Genomic DNA, 15,642 nt, shown 5'->3' with positions numbered 1-15,642 from the left:
CTGAGAGTGTGACAGGAAGAGATCCCGACGACACATAACAGAGTGCGCATAGTGCACCGCGGAAAGTCTCATCTGTTCTTCATTGACCCTCGCAAGAGCGGCCAACAAAGTGGAGACGTCATCCGCATCCTGATCCTCGCTGAGAGAGAACGGATTCAGTGAATCAGTGAGGGCACGAGAGAGAGCCCGAATGAGAGTCTCAGCAATGGAGGCAAGCTCCAGCTGCTGACGCCCTGCCTCTTCAGAAGCAATGAGAGTGTTCTCAGAAAAGAGCACGCCGTCATCCTTCTTGATAGGCTTGGCCAACAAGGCCAGCATCTCCGGAGGAACTGTCAAAGATGAACGCGGGAGAGCGAACGCATCCAACAAGTTCCTAGGAGACTTCTGCAAAACCAATCGCTTGTGAGACGACAGAGCGAATGCAGAAGCCTGAGAAGGCGAAGCCAACCACTGCTGAGCCAGCTCCGGAACTGAGCCGTGAGGCACGAGCAGCGGAACCGGAAGTGAAGGAATTCCGCTTCCGGAAGGAGATGGCTTGGCCAACACCTGAGAAAGCTGAAAAGCTATGGATGGAGACTCCAAAAACCGGAAGTATGAGTCATCCTCCTTCCCAGTGCGAAAATCGGCCATCGCGGACGGTGCCGTCGAAGCGGCAGCCGAAGAGACCGAAGCCCCCTCCGCGAAATATCTCGAAGTGACCTCAGCAGCGGCCTCAAGGGCCACTTTGAGTCTCTCCGGATAACCAACACGTGCAGCCTCGCTGGCGACGGACTGAATATCCGAAACATCCGGCGAAGGACCGAAGTCCACGTTGCTGGTAGAAGGGCGGTGAACACCGTAACCGGAAACCGGAAACCCGTCCACTCCAATACCATCCGAACTCATGCCCTGACTAGGGAAAGAGTAAGAGGACGGCATGCCCGCAGCCGCCGGAACCGGAACCGCAGTCGAAGCAACAACCGAAGACGGAAGCGCTGACTGCCCCGGCCAGGGCTGAGACACCTGCCCAAAGGGCTGGTGATGCCCCCCCGCGACCGCCACCTGAGAGGAAGCGGAAGCGGAAGAAGCAGCAGATCCGGTCTGAGCCGGAAAAGTATCAGACGCGACCGCGAAAAGCGGAAGCGCAGACACTGTGGACGGCGGCCGGAAGGCCGAATGCCCAGAGGGCCACGTCCGGTCAACCCCGGAAACGACCCCAGCGGGTGCGTACATCGGGGGACCTATGCTTCCGGCGAGTGCCGGAAGCGCAGCAGACGGAACCGGCTGGTCGACTCCGGAAACGACCCCAGCGGGTGCGTACGTCGGAGGACCTACGCTTCCGGCGAGTGCCGGAAGCGTCGAAGCCTGAACCAAATGCCGCCATTGCTCATCGACACGATGGTCTTCCGTGAAGCCAAAGTGAGAACGAACAGGGGTTTGCGGGTCGTGAACCCGCCGAAAAGGGCTGCTTCCCAGCAGGGAGCGTCCAGCGGCCTCACGAGGGCCTACGGACCAGCCCAACTTACTTGCGTCGCCAACCACAGCGGTAGAAGGCACAGAAGCAACCGCCTCGGTCAAGGACAGCGTCACAGCCGGAAGCGGAAAAGAAGCCATCGACGGGACAACGGAAGTCGGCGGCTGAGAACGCACCAACTCCTCTCTCACCAGCGTGCGAAGCTCGGGAACCAGCGAAGAAAGCAACGATGAAACCAGCGACGTCGAATCTGCAAGCGGCAGAGAAGACGAGCGAGAAACACAGGTACGCGTAGGTTGATTAGACTGCCCCACAACCGGCTGGTCATTTGGGGCAGAAATAGGGACCGTCATAACAGTATTGTTAGCCGCGTCAGAAACCACAACCAAAATAGGCTTAGGGACAGAAGTGGAAGACTTGGGTTTAATTTTCCCTTTCACATCAGCCTTGCCGCGCTCGCGCTTTTTGTCTCCGTCAGACATGCTGACAACAAAATGGAGACACAAAATTCCAAAATGGCTACCACAAAATACGTGACCAACACGTGGCCGAAAATTTCAAGTAGCAACTGAAAATTACGTTCGATACAAGTAAAGGAACGAGCTCACCAACTACCAGTGCAGCGGGTGAAGAGACGGGTGTGGGTGCCGGTGGGTGTCTAAGCAAACACCAAACAGCGAAAATCCACTAGAGCCAAAAAATTCACGACCTGCTCCCTAGAAAGCTGAAGTGTCGAATGATAGGGGTCACGTGGTCAGTAGCAGTAGTGACGTAGTACGCAGGAGGGGAGGTAACTCCCTGGGTGCGTCGTCATTACCATAGCTACGTTTACACTTTTTTAGTTGGGGTTGCTCCCCTTAGACGGGTAGCCTTTTCAGACCTAGCACTTTAGACTGAGTCAACTGCTACATGTGATTCGGAGTAGGAATATGTAATTTAATGCCGCCATTAGAACTGCCATCTGATGTCTTGCTCACTGGTCTTTAGTACAACACTTCTTGTTTTTGTTTGTGGAAAATGTCACTGTGTGAAAAGATTTTGAACTGAAGCTACCTGAAGCAAAATGGTACTTTTTTTGTTAGAGAATTATCACAAAGAGTCATATCAATTACCTTTGAACTATAGAAGTTACAAGATCAAGTAATTCTAGATCATCTATCTCACATCACTGAGTTTGTTTTAGATTTTTAAAATTTTTTTAAATGATCCTTTTTGTTAAAATGAAAAAGGAACGAAAAAGGGAACAGAAGAATAAGAATAAGAATAAGAATACTTTATTATCTCATAGAGAAATTCAGGCGTGGTACATAACAATAATACAAACAGGACATTGTTTTTACATAAGACATATAGCACTATATAACAGGGCAGGTTATAAACACACCTCCCACATACAGCTAACAACAATATGATTGAACAAGGAATGAAAACCTTTTGAGCTTGACTGAATAAATGCAAATCAGCTCAAACAACAAAGCAGTTAGCAAACACACAAAATCAACAAGTGCAAAAATCAAATCAGAGACATTAACAATCTGTTCAGAACAATTCAAGTTAAAATAAAATAAAAGAAAAAGAAAAAGAAAATAACAAGAAATGAACAAAAACACAAGTAAATGTCAACTCATAAACTTACTTTCAATATTTGGAAATTCAGCTATGTATGTAAAAAAGAAATAAGTGGAACCTGTATTAAGAACAACAATTATCTATCTTGTGCCTACATCATGAATGATATGATACTATTCAAACTTACTCACATCAACAAGCATGCACGAAAACAAATTTATGGCAATGCAATTTAAACTTTTAGATATGTGCCGCTGCTACCATGCCCCCCCCCCTCCACCCCCCCAACATACACACACTCTCTGGATATATCTTGTGATTGATACTTGGTTGCAGAGGGCAGGCTGCTGCTCTGATAGCTTCATCAACAAAGAGTTCAACATGTCCTAATTTAATGCAACCTAATGTGAATCTTTCTTCACGGCTGCAGACCTGTTTACCCTAAACCCGAGGCAAGAGTACTTTCCCAAAAAGTTGAGTGTATTTTTCAAAAAGTTGGTGTACTTTGCAAGCAAAGCCATATGGGCTAGGGAAAATGTACGCGTGGGTGCAAACGTGTTTGTGTAAGAATAGCATGTCACTTGTGAACACCTTCAGAATTTAACTCCTTCCAATACAACAGGAATAAAACAATTTTATTTACCTGTCAGTTTATAGCATTATCATAATAACCAGTGTCTTCCAAACAGATTGATAATGAAAAGATGAAGTTCGTGAAATAACATCTGCGGTTGACAGTGGCAAGTTCATTTTTACTATCATCTCAGAAAACATTGCTTCAGCGCGGACTACAGCCTTTTCTTCTGGCAGGATTTGCTTTGCGGGAATGAACTTCATAATTCCTTGGCAGCAACCTTGTCCAGGTAAGTTTTGGAACTGCAGTGTCGTTCGATGTCATATTTCCCAGCATGGGCAACGGAGAAATCTGATTTACAATACTTGCAGTGTGCATGACTTTTTCCCATAGTAGACTCCACAATTCCTGGCTCTTTCTTATATTTCTCCAAGAAAATCTACTGCTTCTGCTGTTTAGACTTGGTACAGTCATCCAAAACTGGCACATTGTTCCGCTTCATTTTGCCACGATTGTCCAGACGATCGCACGTGCTAACAACTGAACAAGGTTTCCACAGCTGAAGACTCGCTGTCATGGTTATCTCCCTTCGACCGAAACCGGTATCAGTTGTACCATTCCGTAATCAGCACACCAACAACGGAAAACGTATTCTAGACTTTTTCTTATGCGTATTTTGTGCGTGTGTCGCGTATTTGCGTACTGATAATAATTTGGCGTACAAAATACGCCCAAATCGTACTGGTAAACAGGTCTGCGGCTGCCACAACCATCATAAACACATCATCTTCCTCCTCATTTATGTTTAAGATTATTGGCAACACTTGATATAAAATAAAATTTAAAAAAATCAGTCAATAAATACATTTAAAATGAATAAATAGAAAAATAAATGACTAAATAAATAAATGATTAAATAAAAAATGACCAAATAAAGAAATTACCAAATAAATAAATAAATAAATAGATAAATAAATATTAAGACAGATAAAATGACAAGTATATCAATGTATAAGTGAAAAAAGATATGAACAAGTAAAGAAATGAACAAAACTAAACTAAACCAATCAATATATAATTGAAATAAAACATTGAATAATTAAATAAATGAATAAATAAATCCATGAAAAAATACATCCATGAATAAACAAATAAAGAAAGAAAGAAAAACAGAAACAAATAAAAACAAAACAAAACCAATCAATAAATAATTGAAACAAAACAATAAATAGTTTAATAAATCAATGAACAAATATTTTTGTATTTATTTTTGAAATAGATAAATGAATAAATAAACAAACAACAGACACAACCAAACTCACGCTCAGTCCCCAGCCACTCGACCTCAAAGGCGTAGTAACAGATGAGGTACTGAAAGTCCAGCATGACGGTCACTAGGCTGTTGAGCTGGTCAGCCAGCCAGAAATCAGCGAACCCCACGTGGTGGAAAGGGGCTGTGAAAATGCGGAACTGAAACACACGTACACAGCAGCAATAACTAGATAGATGACAATATTTTGTACAAGCTACAGTGGTACAGTGGAACCCCTCTTTTAAGACCTTCTCATTGGGGTGTGCACGTTAAAGATCCCACGATTGACAAAAGGGTCTTTCCTGGCAAAATTGTATAGGCATAGATAAAAAAATTTCCACCAAAATACCCGTGTGACTTGGAATAATAGGCCGTGAAAAGTAGGATATGCGCCGAAATGGCTGCGATCTGCTGGTCGATGTGAATGCGTGATGTATTGTGTAAAAAATTCCATCTCACACGGCATAAATAGATCCCTGCGCCGAGTCTGGAGATACGCTCGCGATATAAGACTTCATATAACAAATAACAAATCTGAGAAAATCAGGTCTTCAAAAGGGGGGAGTCTTAAAACTCATTGTCTCCCAGGTACGGATATATCGGTACCCACTCATATGGCTCTATCTGACCTGGTACGGGTATATCCGTACACACAGTCACTTCAGTCGCTTCCTGTAACGTCGATCTAACGCCTGCATTTCATCGTGTTGATACACGGTTGATACACAGTTACTACATTTCTGAGTGACCTGCTGCAGCACAGCTGGTCTCGTCTAAAAAAAACTTGGTCAATATAGGTGGGGTGGAAAGTGTTAAAATAGAGGTAAATTTACAAATAGAGATAAATTTACACCTTGAGCTTATGAACAAAACATCTGAAAAGGCAAGATCTTTAAAAGGAGGAAGTCTCAAGAATCCTTTGATTGGCAATGAGTTCAGAGAGGTCCATAAAGTGTTGCAGAATGAAACCTCAAAATCCCTGCCAGTAAAGCTTGTCTTCAGTATGTGTTTAGTATTGTGCATATAACCAACCCTTACCAGAATGCAGCCCTTCCCAGAATGCGTAGCAGCCACATGTGCAGTATGTGTATCACAATGTCCATTTTACCAGCCCTTCCCAGAATGCGTAGCAGCCACATGTGCAGTATGTGTATCACAATGTCCATTTTACCAGCCCTAATCCCAGAATGCGTAGCAGCCACATGTGCGGTATGTGTATCACAATGTGCATTTAACCAGCCCTTACCTGAATGCGTAGCAGCCATGTGCACATGTGCAGTATGTGTATCATAATATACATTTAACCAGCCCTTACCAGAATGCTTGCAGCCACATGTGCAGTATGTGTATCACAATGTGCATTTAACCAGCCCTTACCAGAATGCGTAGCAGCCACATGCGCGCCCTGTAGCAGAAAAACTTGATGGGGTTGACCAGCAGAAGGATGAGGAGGCCTGCCATGGACAGCGGCATGGCCATGGGGGGAATCCCCATGAAGCCACTGTACAGGTAACCCAGCACGCTACCTGACCACAGCACTGCCAGAAATGCAGCTACCTGGGAAAAAAAAGAAACAAGAAGGGCAAAGCCCATACGACTCACATGCTTGACCTTGACCTTTACATGACCTTGACCTTCAGCTAAACCTAGCAATGACATCATACACTAAGAACTGCTTTACACATTTTTCCTACCAAAATACATGTGACCTTGACCCAAGGTCAAGGTCATCCAAGGTCATGCAACACAAAGCTGTTAATTCAAGACATAGGAAGTACAATGGTGCTTATTGGCTCTTTCTACCATGAGATATGGTCACTTTTAGTGGTTCACTACCTTATTTTGGTCACATTTCATAAGGGTCAAAGTGACCTTGACCTTGATCATATGTGACCAAATGTGTCTCAGGATGAAAGCATAACATGTGCCCCACATAATTTTTAAGTTTGAAACAGTTATCTTCCATAGTTCAGGGTCAAGGTCACTTCAAAATATGTATACAATCCAACTTTGAAGAGCTCCTGTGACCTTGACCTTGAAGCAAGGTAAACCAAACTGGTATCAAAAGATGGGGCTTACTTTGCCCTATATATCATATATAGGTGAGGTATTAAATCTCAAAAACTTCAGAGAAAATGTGAAAAATGTGAAAAATAGCTGTTTTTTAGACAACATTTATGGCCCCTGCGACCTTGACCTTGAAGCAAGGTCAAGATGCTATGTATGTTTTTTGGGGCCTTGTCATCATACACCATCTTGCCAAATTTGGTACTGATAGACTGAATAGTGTCCAAGAAATATCCAACGTTAAAGTTTTCCGGCCGGCCGGACGGACGGGGGGGGCGGACGGACGGACGACTCGGGTGAGTACATAGACTCACTTTTGCTTCGCATGTGAGTCAAAAAAGAGGTTTAAAGCCTTTCCTTAACTGGGCAAAGTCGACTACACGAAGTATACTTTGCGAATCTGGTTGTACGAAGCTTTAGCGCTGAGTTTTCGGTGCGAAGTCTTCGCGAAGTTGACTTTGGGCTCAATTCAGGACAGGCTTACACTCTTACGAAAATTGCATGAAACAAAAAGATGCGCTTTTTACAAATTTAAATGTTACATTGCACACAGGTACACAGTGTTGTTCCCCTGGTCCTGCGTCTTCTGACACATACTTTTTGAACTGAAACGCCCAATAGTTTTGACATGCAGGAGGTCTTCTGGCCATCCATTTCCTACTAAGCGGACAAGGCCAGGACATTTCAACCTATACATATTTTCCATCCAAGTCAAACTGACCTTTAGGCCTCTGAGGCCAAGAGCAACACTGGACACACACACAAAGGATGCTTTCTTTGCTTTTAACATTACAATTTACAGGAACAAATTCTGAATTCAAATTCTGATCTGCTTCAAATTAATCAACTTCTGTGAAATATTGGAAAAAAAAACCTGTTTCATTTCTTTAACCCCTTGACTGCCTTAGGACGGGTATACCCGTCATGCGTTTGTGCAGCCGCAGCGACTTAGGACGGGTAAACCCGTCTTCTCCGTTCAGGAATTTTCCAGAAATGCTACGTCACTGCTGAGACACAAATAGCAGCCAATGGCTTTCTTTCTTTTCTTTATTTGGTGTTTAACGTCGTTTTCAACCACGAAGGTTATATCGCGACGGGGAAAGGGGGGAGATGGGATAGAGCCACTTGTCAATTGTTTCTTGTTCACAAAAGCACTAATCAAAAATTTGCTCCAGGGGCTTGCAACGTAGTACAATGTATTACCTTACTGGGAGAATGCAAGTTTCCAGTACAAAGGACTTAACATTTCTTACATACTGCTTGACTAAAAGCCAATGGCTTGGTAGGATACCTCATTCTCATGAATAAACATAAATGGTGACGCGGTTTTGCGTCTGAAGGCTATTTTCGGCCTTGGCGGGCAGGAAAGGGGAGAGAAAGCTCGACTCATCAAAATGGCTAACGGTGACAGTCGACCGGGCCCTAGTAGGGAAAAACAAAGACAGACTGACGCTACAGGCGGTGCAAATGATTATGGATACTGACAGGGGAAGGGGGAGATCTTCTTTCGGACGATTTGTTGGAAACAGGTAGATGACAGTGATTATGATCCTTTCTTGGAGCAAGCAAAACAGCCACCTGTGTTTGATCCACAGGCACCGGACTGATTTTTCAAAAGTTCATATTTAAACATCATTATAAGCCAAACTAATTATTATTTCCATGTTTAGACACTACAAACAGATTCTTGGTTCAATTTCCTTTAAAAATAACATAGGTTTTACTTACCTACCTACTGCCAGTTTGGAGCTAGAATTTTTTGTGAATTATTACACCCCGAACTCCAAAATTCCCTGGCAATCAGGAATGCACATAAGTAAGTTTGATTGGCAGCGAAAGGGTTAAAAGCTGACTGGGTAACAAAAGCAAGCAAGACTAGCTCTCACCTCCATCAGCTCTGTGTGTGACAAATGATTCCTAGGATCAATCTCGAAAATCAGAACGTGGTTCACCCCTGACGACCTCCAACCGTATGTGTTGACCCCCAGCAGGAAAAGGTCAAAGATAATGAGGAACATCCCTCGATACATCCTTAGTGCTGGCTCCCAGTCAGAATGGTGGTCGGTGAAATAAGCTGCAAAAATTAACAATCAATGAAAAATTATACTGACTGATAAAAATCTTAGTAAACTTGGCCAAAATATTATTGCAACAAAATTCGCACGCTAAGGAAAGCATTAAAACGCAATTCATTTTAGTTGAACTTTATATGCTGGAAAAGGAAATTATGTCAGCTGTTCATATCATTTGTCCGATTGATGGTACTTTGCATTGGCATCCCGTGACAGCCTGTCAAACAAGGTCACCCCTAAAATCGACCTGACAAAAAACTATAGCCCCGTTTTGTATTGTAAAATCTGCAAAAAAATCACAATACGCACAAACCAAACACTTCTGATTACCATTGGGAAGGCTATTCAATTTCCTGTTCAGAGCCTCAATTTTGACATTTGACAATGCTGTGATATATCACAGAATTTCAGTTATAATCAGTTCAGACAGGATTTTTTTCACTTGTTTCAGGGAGGAGGGGGGGGGGGGGGGGGCACACTTACAAACGCTTTGGCTTCTTTCTCACCTGACAGAACAATGACTATGACCAGCACAAGGAACATCCCTAGGCAGAAGCCTGTCTTGAAATTTGTCCATGGGTGTTGCTGCAAATAACAGAACAAAAAAATGCAACATTTGGTAAGGTGCATAAGACATACTGTTTCCAAGATAAATCCTAGCATATAACCACTTCATGTCCCTAATAGGCACTAGTTTCTGTGGGGACGTTAAGCTTAAGTTAACCAACCAAGATAAATATCTCTCAAGAACTACCACAGATAAGAACAAATGTTTTATACTGACACTGATCTTAATTAGGCTAAAGTCATTTTAAAAATGAAAATGATGTTTAAGAGAGATTTGTCTGAAAAAGTCTGACATTGTCATTGATCCAAATTTCAATGACTTAATTTCACGCAGTTCTCCAAATCTGAAATTGTTGTTGATCACCAACAAAATGTTAAAATACAAAAGCAATATACATGATCATGCTGTGACTGACCTGATCGCCAAGGGGAGGAACTCTCAATCTCTTCATGGCTTTGGAGCGATCTCCCCCTTCCAGTTCTGATGTCACACATGTCTGTCGGAAAAGAATTTGCGAAATAATCAATAAGGTGCAAGAATTCAAATTAAAGCCAGCACTTCTTGTCACTTCATTACTCAAAATCCTGCAGAGTGTAGATATGTAATACAGTGGACCCCCCCCCCCCCCCCCCCCCCTTTCAAGACCCCCCATTTTAAGACTCCCTCCTTTTTAAGACCTTGTTTTCTCAGACTTTCTGTTCATAACCTCTGTAAATTTACCCCCATTTTAAGACTCCCTCCTTTTTAAGACCCGATTTTCTCAGATTTTAGAGGTCATAAAAGAGGGGTTCCACTGTACTAACTTTAACATTAAAGGTGGGATAATGAGACTTCCTAGTTTTTTGTACTTAGCACATTTACCAGAGTGTATCATCATCATGTATTGAAGTATGTGGACATCAATCTATCAGAATCCATATCATCTTCGCACACACTATTTTTCAAACTACCAATCAGTATTATCCATAAGTTAATGTTAACTTCTCTTTCTGTCAGAAAGATTGCCTAGCAGAAATCTGTAGTTCATATACTAGCCCTTCCAACAACAACAAACAAAACAAAACAAATATTTATCATGCATGTACAGCTGTTTTCACTCTTTGGGAATTCAACATGCAGCAAGCATGCATGCATGAAAAATTAACAGAAATACAAGACCCTGGCATACAGCCAAGTCGACAGACTGTGAGACAAACTAACTGATAGAAAGAACAGACACACGAACATAAGCATCACCCCACCTTTGTGCAAACACACTCACATGCAAACACACACAACACACAAACACACTCACCCACAGAGAGCTTTCTAAAAGGATCAAGACATGTCTATATAGTATATACCTCAACATCCTTGATAAAGTGGTCCACCTCTTTGTTGGTATAGAAGGGAGCCGACTCCACGTGGGCCAAGCGCCACTCTGCACCATGGTTGGTCTGCATCAGCTGTATTACATGATACAAACAGTTCCATTTAATATTGCGCAAACCTCTGAGAGAGAGAGATAGAGAAACAGAGAGAGAGAGGGAGAGAGAGAGAGGGGGGAGGGACAGAGAGAGGGAGGTATACCGTATAGAGAGAGAGTGGGGGGGGGAGGGAGAGAGAGAGAGGGAGGAAGAGAGGGAGAGAGAGAGAGAGGGAGGAAGAGAGGGAGAGAGAGAGAGAGAGAGAGAGAGAGAGAGAGAGAGAGAGAGAGAGAGAGAGAGAGAGAGAGAGAGAGAGAGAGAGAGAGAGAGCAAAAGAATGAGTTAGAGGGACTGGGATAAAAAAAATGAGACTGAGGGAGGGAGAGAGATCCAGAGAGAGAGAGAGAGAGAAAGACAAGAGATCCAGAGAGAGAGAAAGACAGACAGACTGACTCAGAGAAACAGAGAGGGATGGAGATACTGAAAACTTTCAACCTTTGCATACATGGAGAAAGCAGAAAAAAAGGCTACAGTACAACAGTAACAAAAGAAGAATTGCCTCAAGTAGGTGTGTCACAGCAAAAGAACATCTGCAAATGAAACAAGCTATCTTAGACAATACAGTGGAGTCAATCAATCAATCAATGAGTCTTATATCGCGCATATTCCGTGGGTACAGTTCTAGGCGCTCTGCAGTGATGCCGTGTGAGATGAAATTTTATACGGCCAGTAGATTGCAGCCATTTTGGCGCATATTTACCTTTCACGGCCTATTATTCCAAGTCACACGGGTATAGGTAGACAATTATTAACTGTGCCTAAGCAATTTTGCCAGGAAAGACCCTTTTGTCAATCGTGGGATCTTTAACGTGCACACCCAATGTAGTGTACACGGGGGGAGGTTCGGACACCGAAGAGAGTCTGCACACAAAGTTGACTCTGTGAAATAAATTTCCGCCGAACCTGGGATCGAACTCACGCTGACAGCGGCCAACTGAATACAAATCCAGCGCGCTACCAACTGAGCTAGCTATATCCCCTTTAAGACCTAACAAAAATCTGAGACAATCAGGTCTTACAAAGGAGAAAATCTTAAAAGTGAGGTAAATGTACAGAGGTGATGACCAGAAAATCTGAGAGAACAAAAAATTAAGTTCAATTAAAAAAAAAAAAGGATCAATGAAGAAGGATGCTCCCCGACAAATTTTTTTATTTTTTTTTTTTAAATGAAGAGGAAAAAAAGTACGGGTTGAAACAGCCTGCATGCAACTGAGGTAAAAAAAAAAAAAGAAATTAAAACAAAATTAAGGTCTTTCAAGCGATGAAGTTTTAAATTGGGTGGGGGTGGGGTGTTGGTCTTAAACAGGGAGTTCCACTGTATTGTTGAACAGATCTGGGATCCAGACGCTCCCTCCAACAAACCTTGTCATGCTTTTTGAGGATCTTGCGGAAGCCGGTAAAGTTGAGGGTCTGGTAGTTCTGCAGGAGGATCAGGCTGAGGTAGAACTCGCTGAAGGCCAGCTTCAGGTCGTGCAGCTTGCGCGTGCTGGCGATGGCCTTGCTGTCGCCTTTGTCCTTGAAGATGCCGTAGACGCTCTGGCGCCGTCGGTTACGCAGTCCGTCGGAGGTGGAGTGGCGGTGGTGATGGTGGTGGTCATGGGTGAGGAAGTGCTGCAGCTCCGCCTTGAGGTTGGCGTACTTTCGGCTGGCTTCGGAGAGCTTCTCTGTGATAAAAATATATTGGATGTTATGGTTTGTGAAAGAGACACCGGTGAGCTGTATTAGAAGAAAAGCAAAATTAAGATAGTGCTGCATACTTCAAAGATAAATCCAGCATGAATTTCGACCCCTCCATAAATCAAGCATAATTTGTATGCAGGCATGATAAAGAATAAACCCAGCTTAATCATGGTCCATCAGGAAATCTACCAACTTCTACGCCAATTATATGCATATGTACATATTCATAATAAATATAAAATATACAGCGGTAACTTCAATCTGAGGCACCTTCGATGAGAAGACACTTCCAAAGAGAGTACACCTGCTTATGTCTGGACTTCATCAAAATATAACTGTAATGAGAAGCCACCCTCAGTGTACAGCCACGGTATTTGCGATGAAAGGACACCCTTGGGACCGGCCAAAAATGTCCCTACATTGCAGGTGGCCTTTCATGACAGGTATACTTTGTTAGAGATAATATAAAAGGGACAAGAGAAGGTGTCCTCTCATGGGAGGGTCCACACATCGCAGGTACTGCTGTAACTGTAGTTGGGCACGCTTGGCTGGTCTGAACTGAGTAAGTTAATCATTCTCACCCAGAAAAAAAGTGTTGATCTTGGCCAGTTCTTTGTCACAAAACTGGAAGAACTTTTCATCAAATCTGGCAAAGTAGCGCTGTATTGTCGCCTGGTCCGTAACTGTCGAAAAATACAAACAGCATACAATGCAACAATCATACATGTTCGCATGGATCCAATTGCTAAAAACACGAAAAAACATGTTCAGCGTAACAACCAGAGGTCAAACTAAGGAAGACAAGCTTAGACAAAAGGAAAACTACAAATACAAGGATACCTCTGTTATAAAACTTCCAACATTCTCAAAAATTAAATCTTCAAACAGAGTTTAATTTACTGACACAAGGAAGAGGCTGAGGTCTGAGAAAATCAGATCTTCATGGGTGGCCGAGTGGTAACGACTGGGTGGCCGAGTGGTAACGCACTTGCGCTCGGAAGCGAGAGGTTGCGAGTTCGACCCTGGGTCAAGGCGTTAGCAATTTTCTCCCCCCTTTCCTAACCTAGGTGGTGGGTTCAAGTGCTAGTCTTTCGGATGAGACGAAAAACCGAGGTCCCTTCGTGTACACTACATTGGGGTGTGCACGTTAAAGATCCCACGATTGACAAAAGGGTCTTTCCTGGCAAAATTGTATAGGCATAGATAAAAATGTCCACCAAAATACCCGTGTGACTTGGAATAATAGGCCGTGAAAAGTAGGATATGCGCCGAAATGGCTGCGATCTGCTAGACGATGTGAATGCGTGATGTATTGTGTAAAAAAATTCCATCTCACACGGCATAAATAAATCCCTGCACCTTGAATATGTGCGCGATATAAATTGCATAAAAAAAAATTAACAAAATTAAAAAAATCCCTGCGCTTAGAACTGTACCCATGGAATACGCGCGATATAAGCCTCATATTGGTTTAAACTGTTTTATACAACGTTTGTGCATTATTTACAAAAAAACGCATATAGAGTAAACAACAACAAGCATAATGCTTATAGTGGTGTTTACAGTTTTCTAGAAAAATACATATAAATGGCGGCTATTGTACAGTTTAAATGAAAAGCAAGCAAACATGAAAAGAAAATTGAATGAAAATTGTACATCAAAACAAAAATCCGTTTAAGAATACATATATTTATACAACTCCTGCAATGCAACCGAGGGGTGGATTAAATCTAGTTGATTATTTTTAGACAAGTGAGAAATTAGAACGAACTACTTTGATTAAACCCAAAAATCACACGTGGATTATTCGAAGTAAGAATAAAGAGGGCTAAAAAATAATCAACACTAGAATTTATTTTTAGAACATTTGAAACCCAGACGATTGGACCCTGTTGCGGAAGAATACGTACAATGTTGACTCAAAACTGTAACAACAATGGCTGACGTGTATGACTAGTCGACAGACGATGCCATTTGCTTTGTGTGTGTTTTTGTTGTTGCTTACTGTACATGACATACATTACGTGTAAAATCCAGTTCTTTAACAGGCAACAAACCTTGCAAATTTCCAGAAGCTGCAATCTGAAGGGACCTATCTCTGATTCTAGCAGACGATCTCTCCAATGTTTAACACAAAATCAGCAAACTCTCCTGTCACATAGAACGTCCATTATATAGATCTAGTGCAATGTTGAAATGAAGTTACCGGTCTGAAACATTTAGTCGTTTCTTCTGAGACAATCCTTGTTCTCTTATCATCTACAGATTTACCGCAGTCTTCACCACGCGAATTCACAACAGTCAGACTTTCGAACATGTATACAATCTACGTAGGCAAGCATGATACGTCATGACGTCATATGATTCCTAGCATATTGACGTAATGCTAAACATCCGGTTATCCCGAGTTTTCTCCGTAATACATGTCTGTGGGTTTTTCAATGTTCGGTTATTTCCGTGGCTTCATGCGGAAAGAGAACCGTCGTCTGCAATCAACGACATGGACCATTCTGGTCCTTGCTGCTGACAAAAACATGATTTTAACACAGAATGTAATGTCAGAATAGCTATATAAACGCTATTGTGTTTTAATCGTAGCAATGGGGTCCGATATTTAGACGAGACAAGTATAATGCCGACGAGTCGGAGACTAAGAATAAAGTAAAAGAATAGGGACTATTTGAATGACGCGCATTTGACACTCTGAGTGATTAGGCTGAAATGAAATTGCCTACAAAATGTCGTCTGCATGACTGCATGTTCGACCCGTGTTGTTCGTTGTATAAATAGCTTAAACAATGACAACTCGTTGATTACTGGAAAATAAACCACTCGTGGGTATTTGCAGCCGCTTGGTAATTCACTCGTGTGCTCCGCACAC

The 15,642-nt window shown here is 42.7% G+C and overlaps 1 protein-coding gene across 1 annotated transcript in view; it reads right to left on the bottom strand.

Annotated features, from left to right (window-relative positions):
• The window catches only part of LOC138948692 (solute carrier family 53 member 1-like), a 33,496-nt gene that overhangs the window by 13,595 nt on the left and 4,259 nt on the right, over window positions 1-15,642 (bottom strand). The window contains exons 4-11 of the mRNA XM_070320286.1: window positions 13,343-13,444; window positions 12,444-12,745; window positions 10,959-11,060; window positions 10,031-10,111; window positions 9,554-9,632; window positions 8,862-9,049; window positions 6,286-6,465; window positions 4,919-5,066 (exon numbers count right to left, since the gene is read on the bottom strand). Of these exons, the coding sequence (XP_070176387.1) occupies window positions 4,919-5,066; window positions 6,286-6,465; window positions 8,862-9,049; window positions 9,554-9,632; window positions 10,031-10,111; window positions 10,959-11,060; window positions 12,444-12,745; window positions 13,343-13,444 (1,182 nt within the window). The remainder of the gene's footprint in view (window positions 1-4,918; window positions 5,067-6,285; window positions 6,466-8,861; window positions 9,050-9,553; window positions 9,633-10,030; window positions 10,112-10,958; window positions 11,061-12,443; window positions 12,746-13,342; window positions 13,445-15,642) is intronic.

This window comes from Littorina saxatilis, linkage group LG15, assembly GCF_037325665.1.
Source record: "Littorina saxatilis isolate snail1 linkage group LG15, US_GU_Lsax_2.0, whole genome shotgun sequence".
NCBI classification, from domain to species: Eukaryota; Metazoa; Mollusca; class Gastropoda; order Littorinimorpha; family Littorinidae; genus Littorina; species Littorina saxatilis.
Note: the sequence above shows the minus strand (reverse complement) of the source record. Positions and strands in the feature narration are given on the sequence as shown.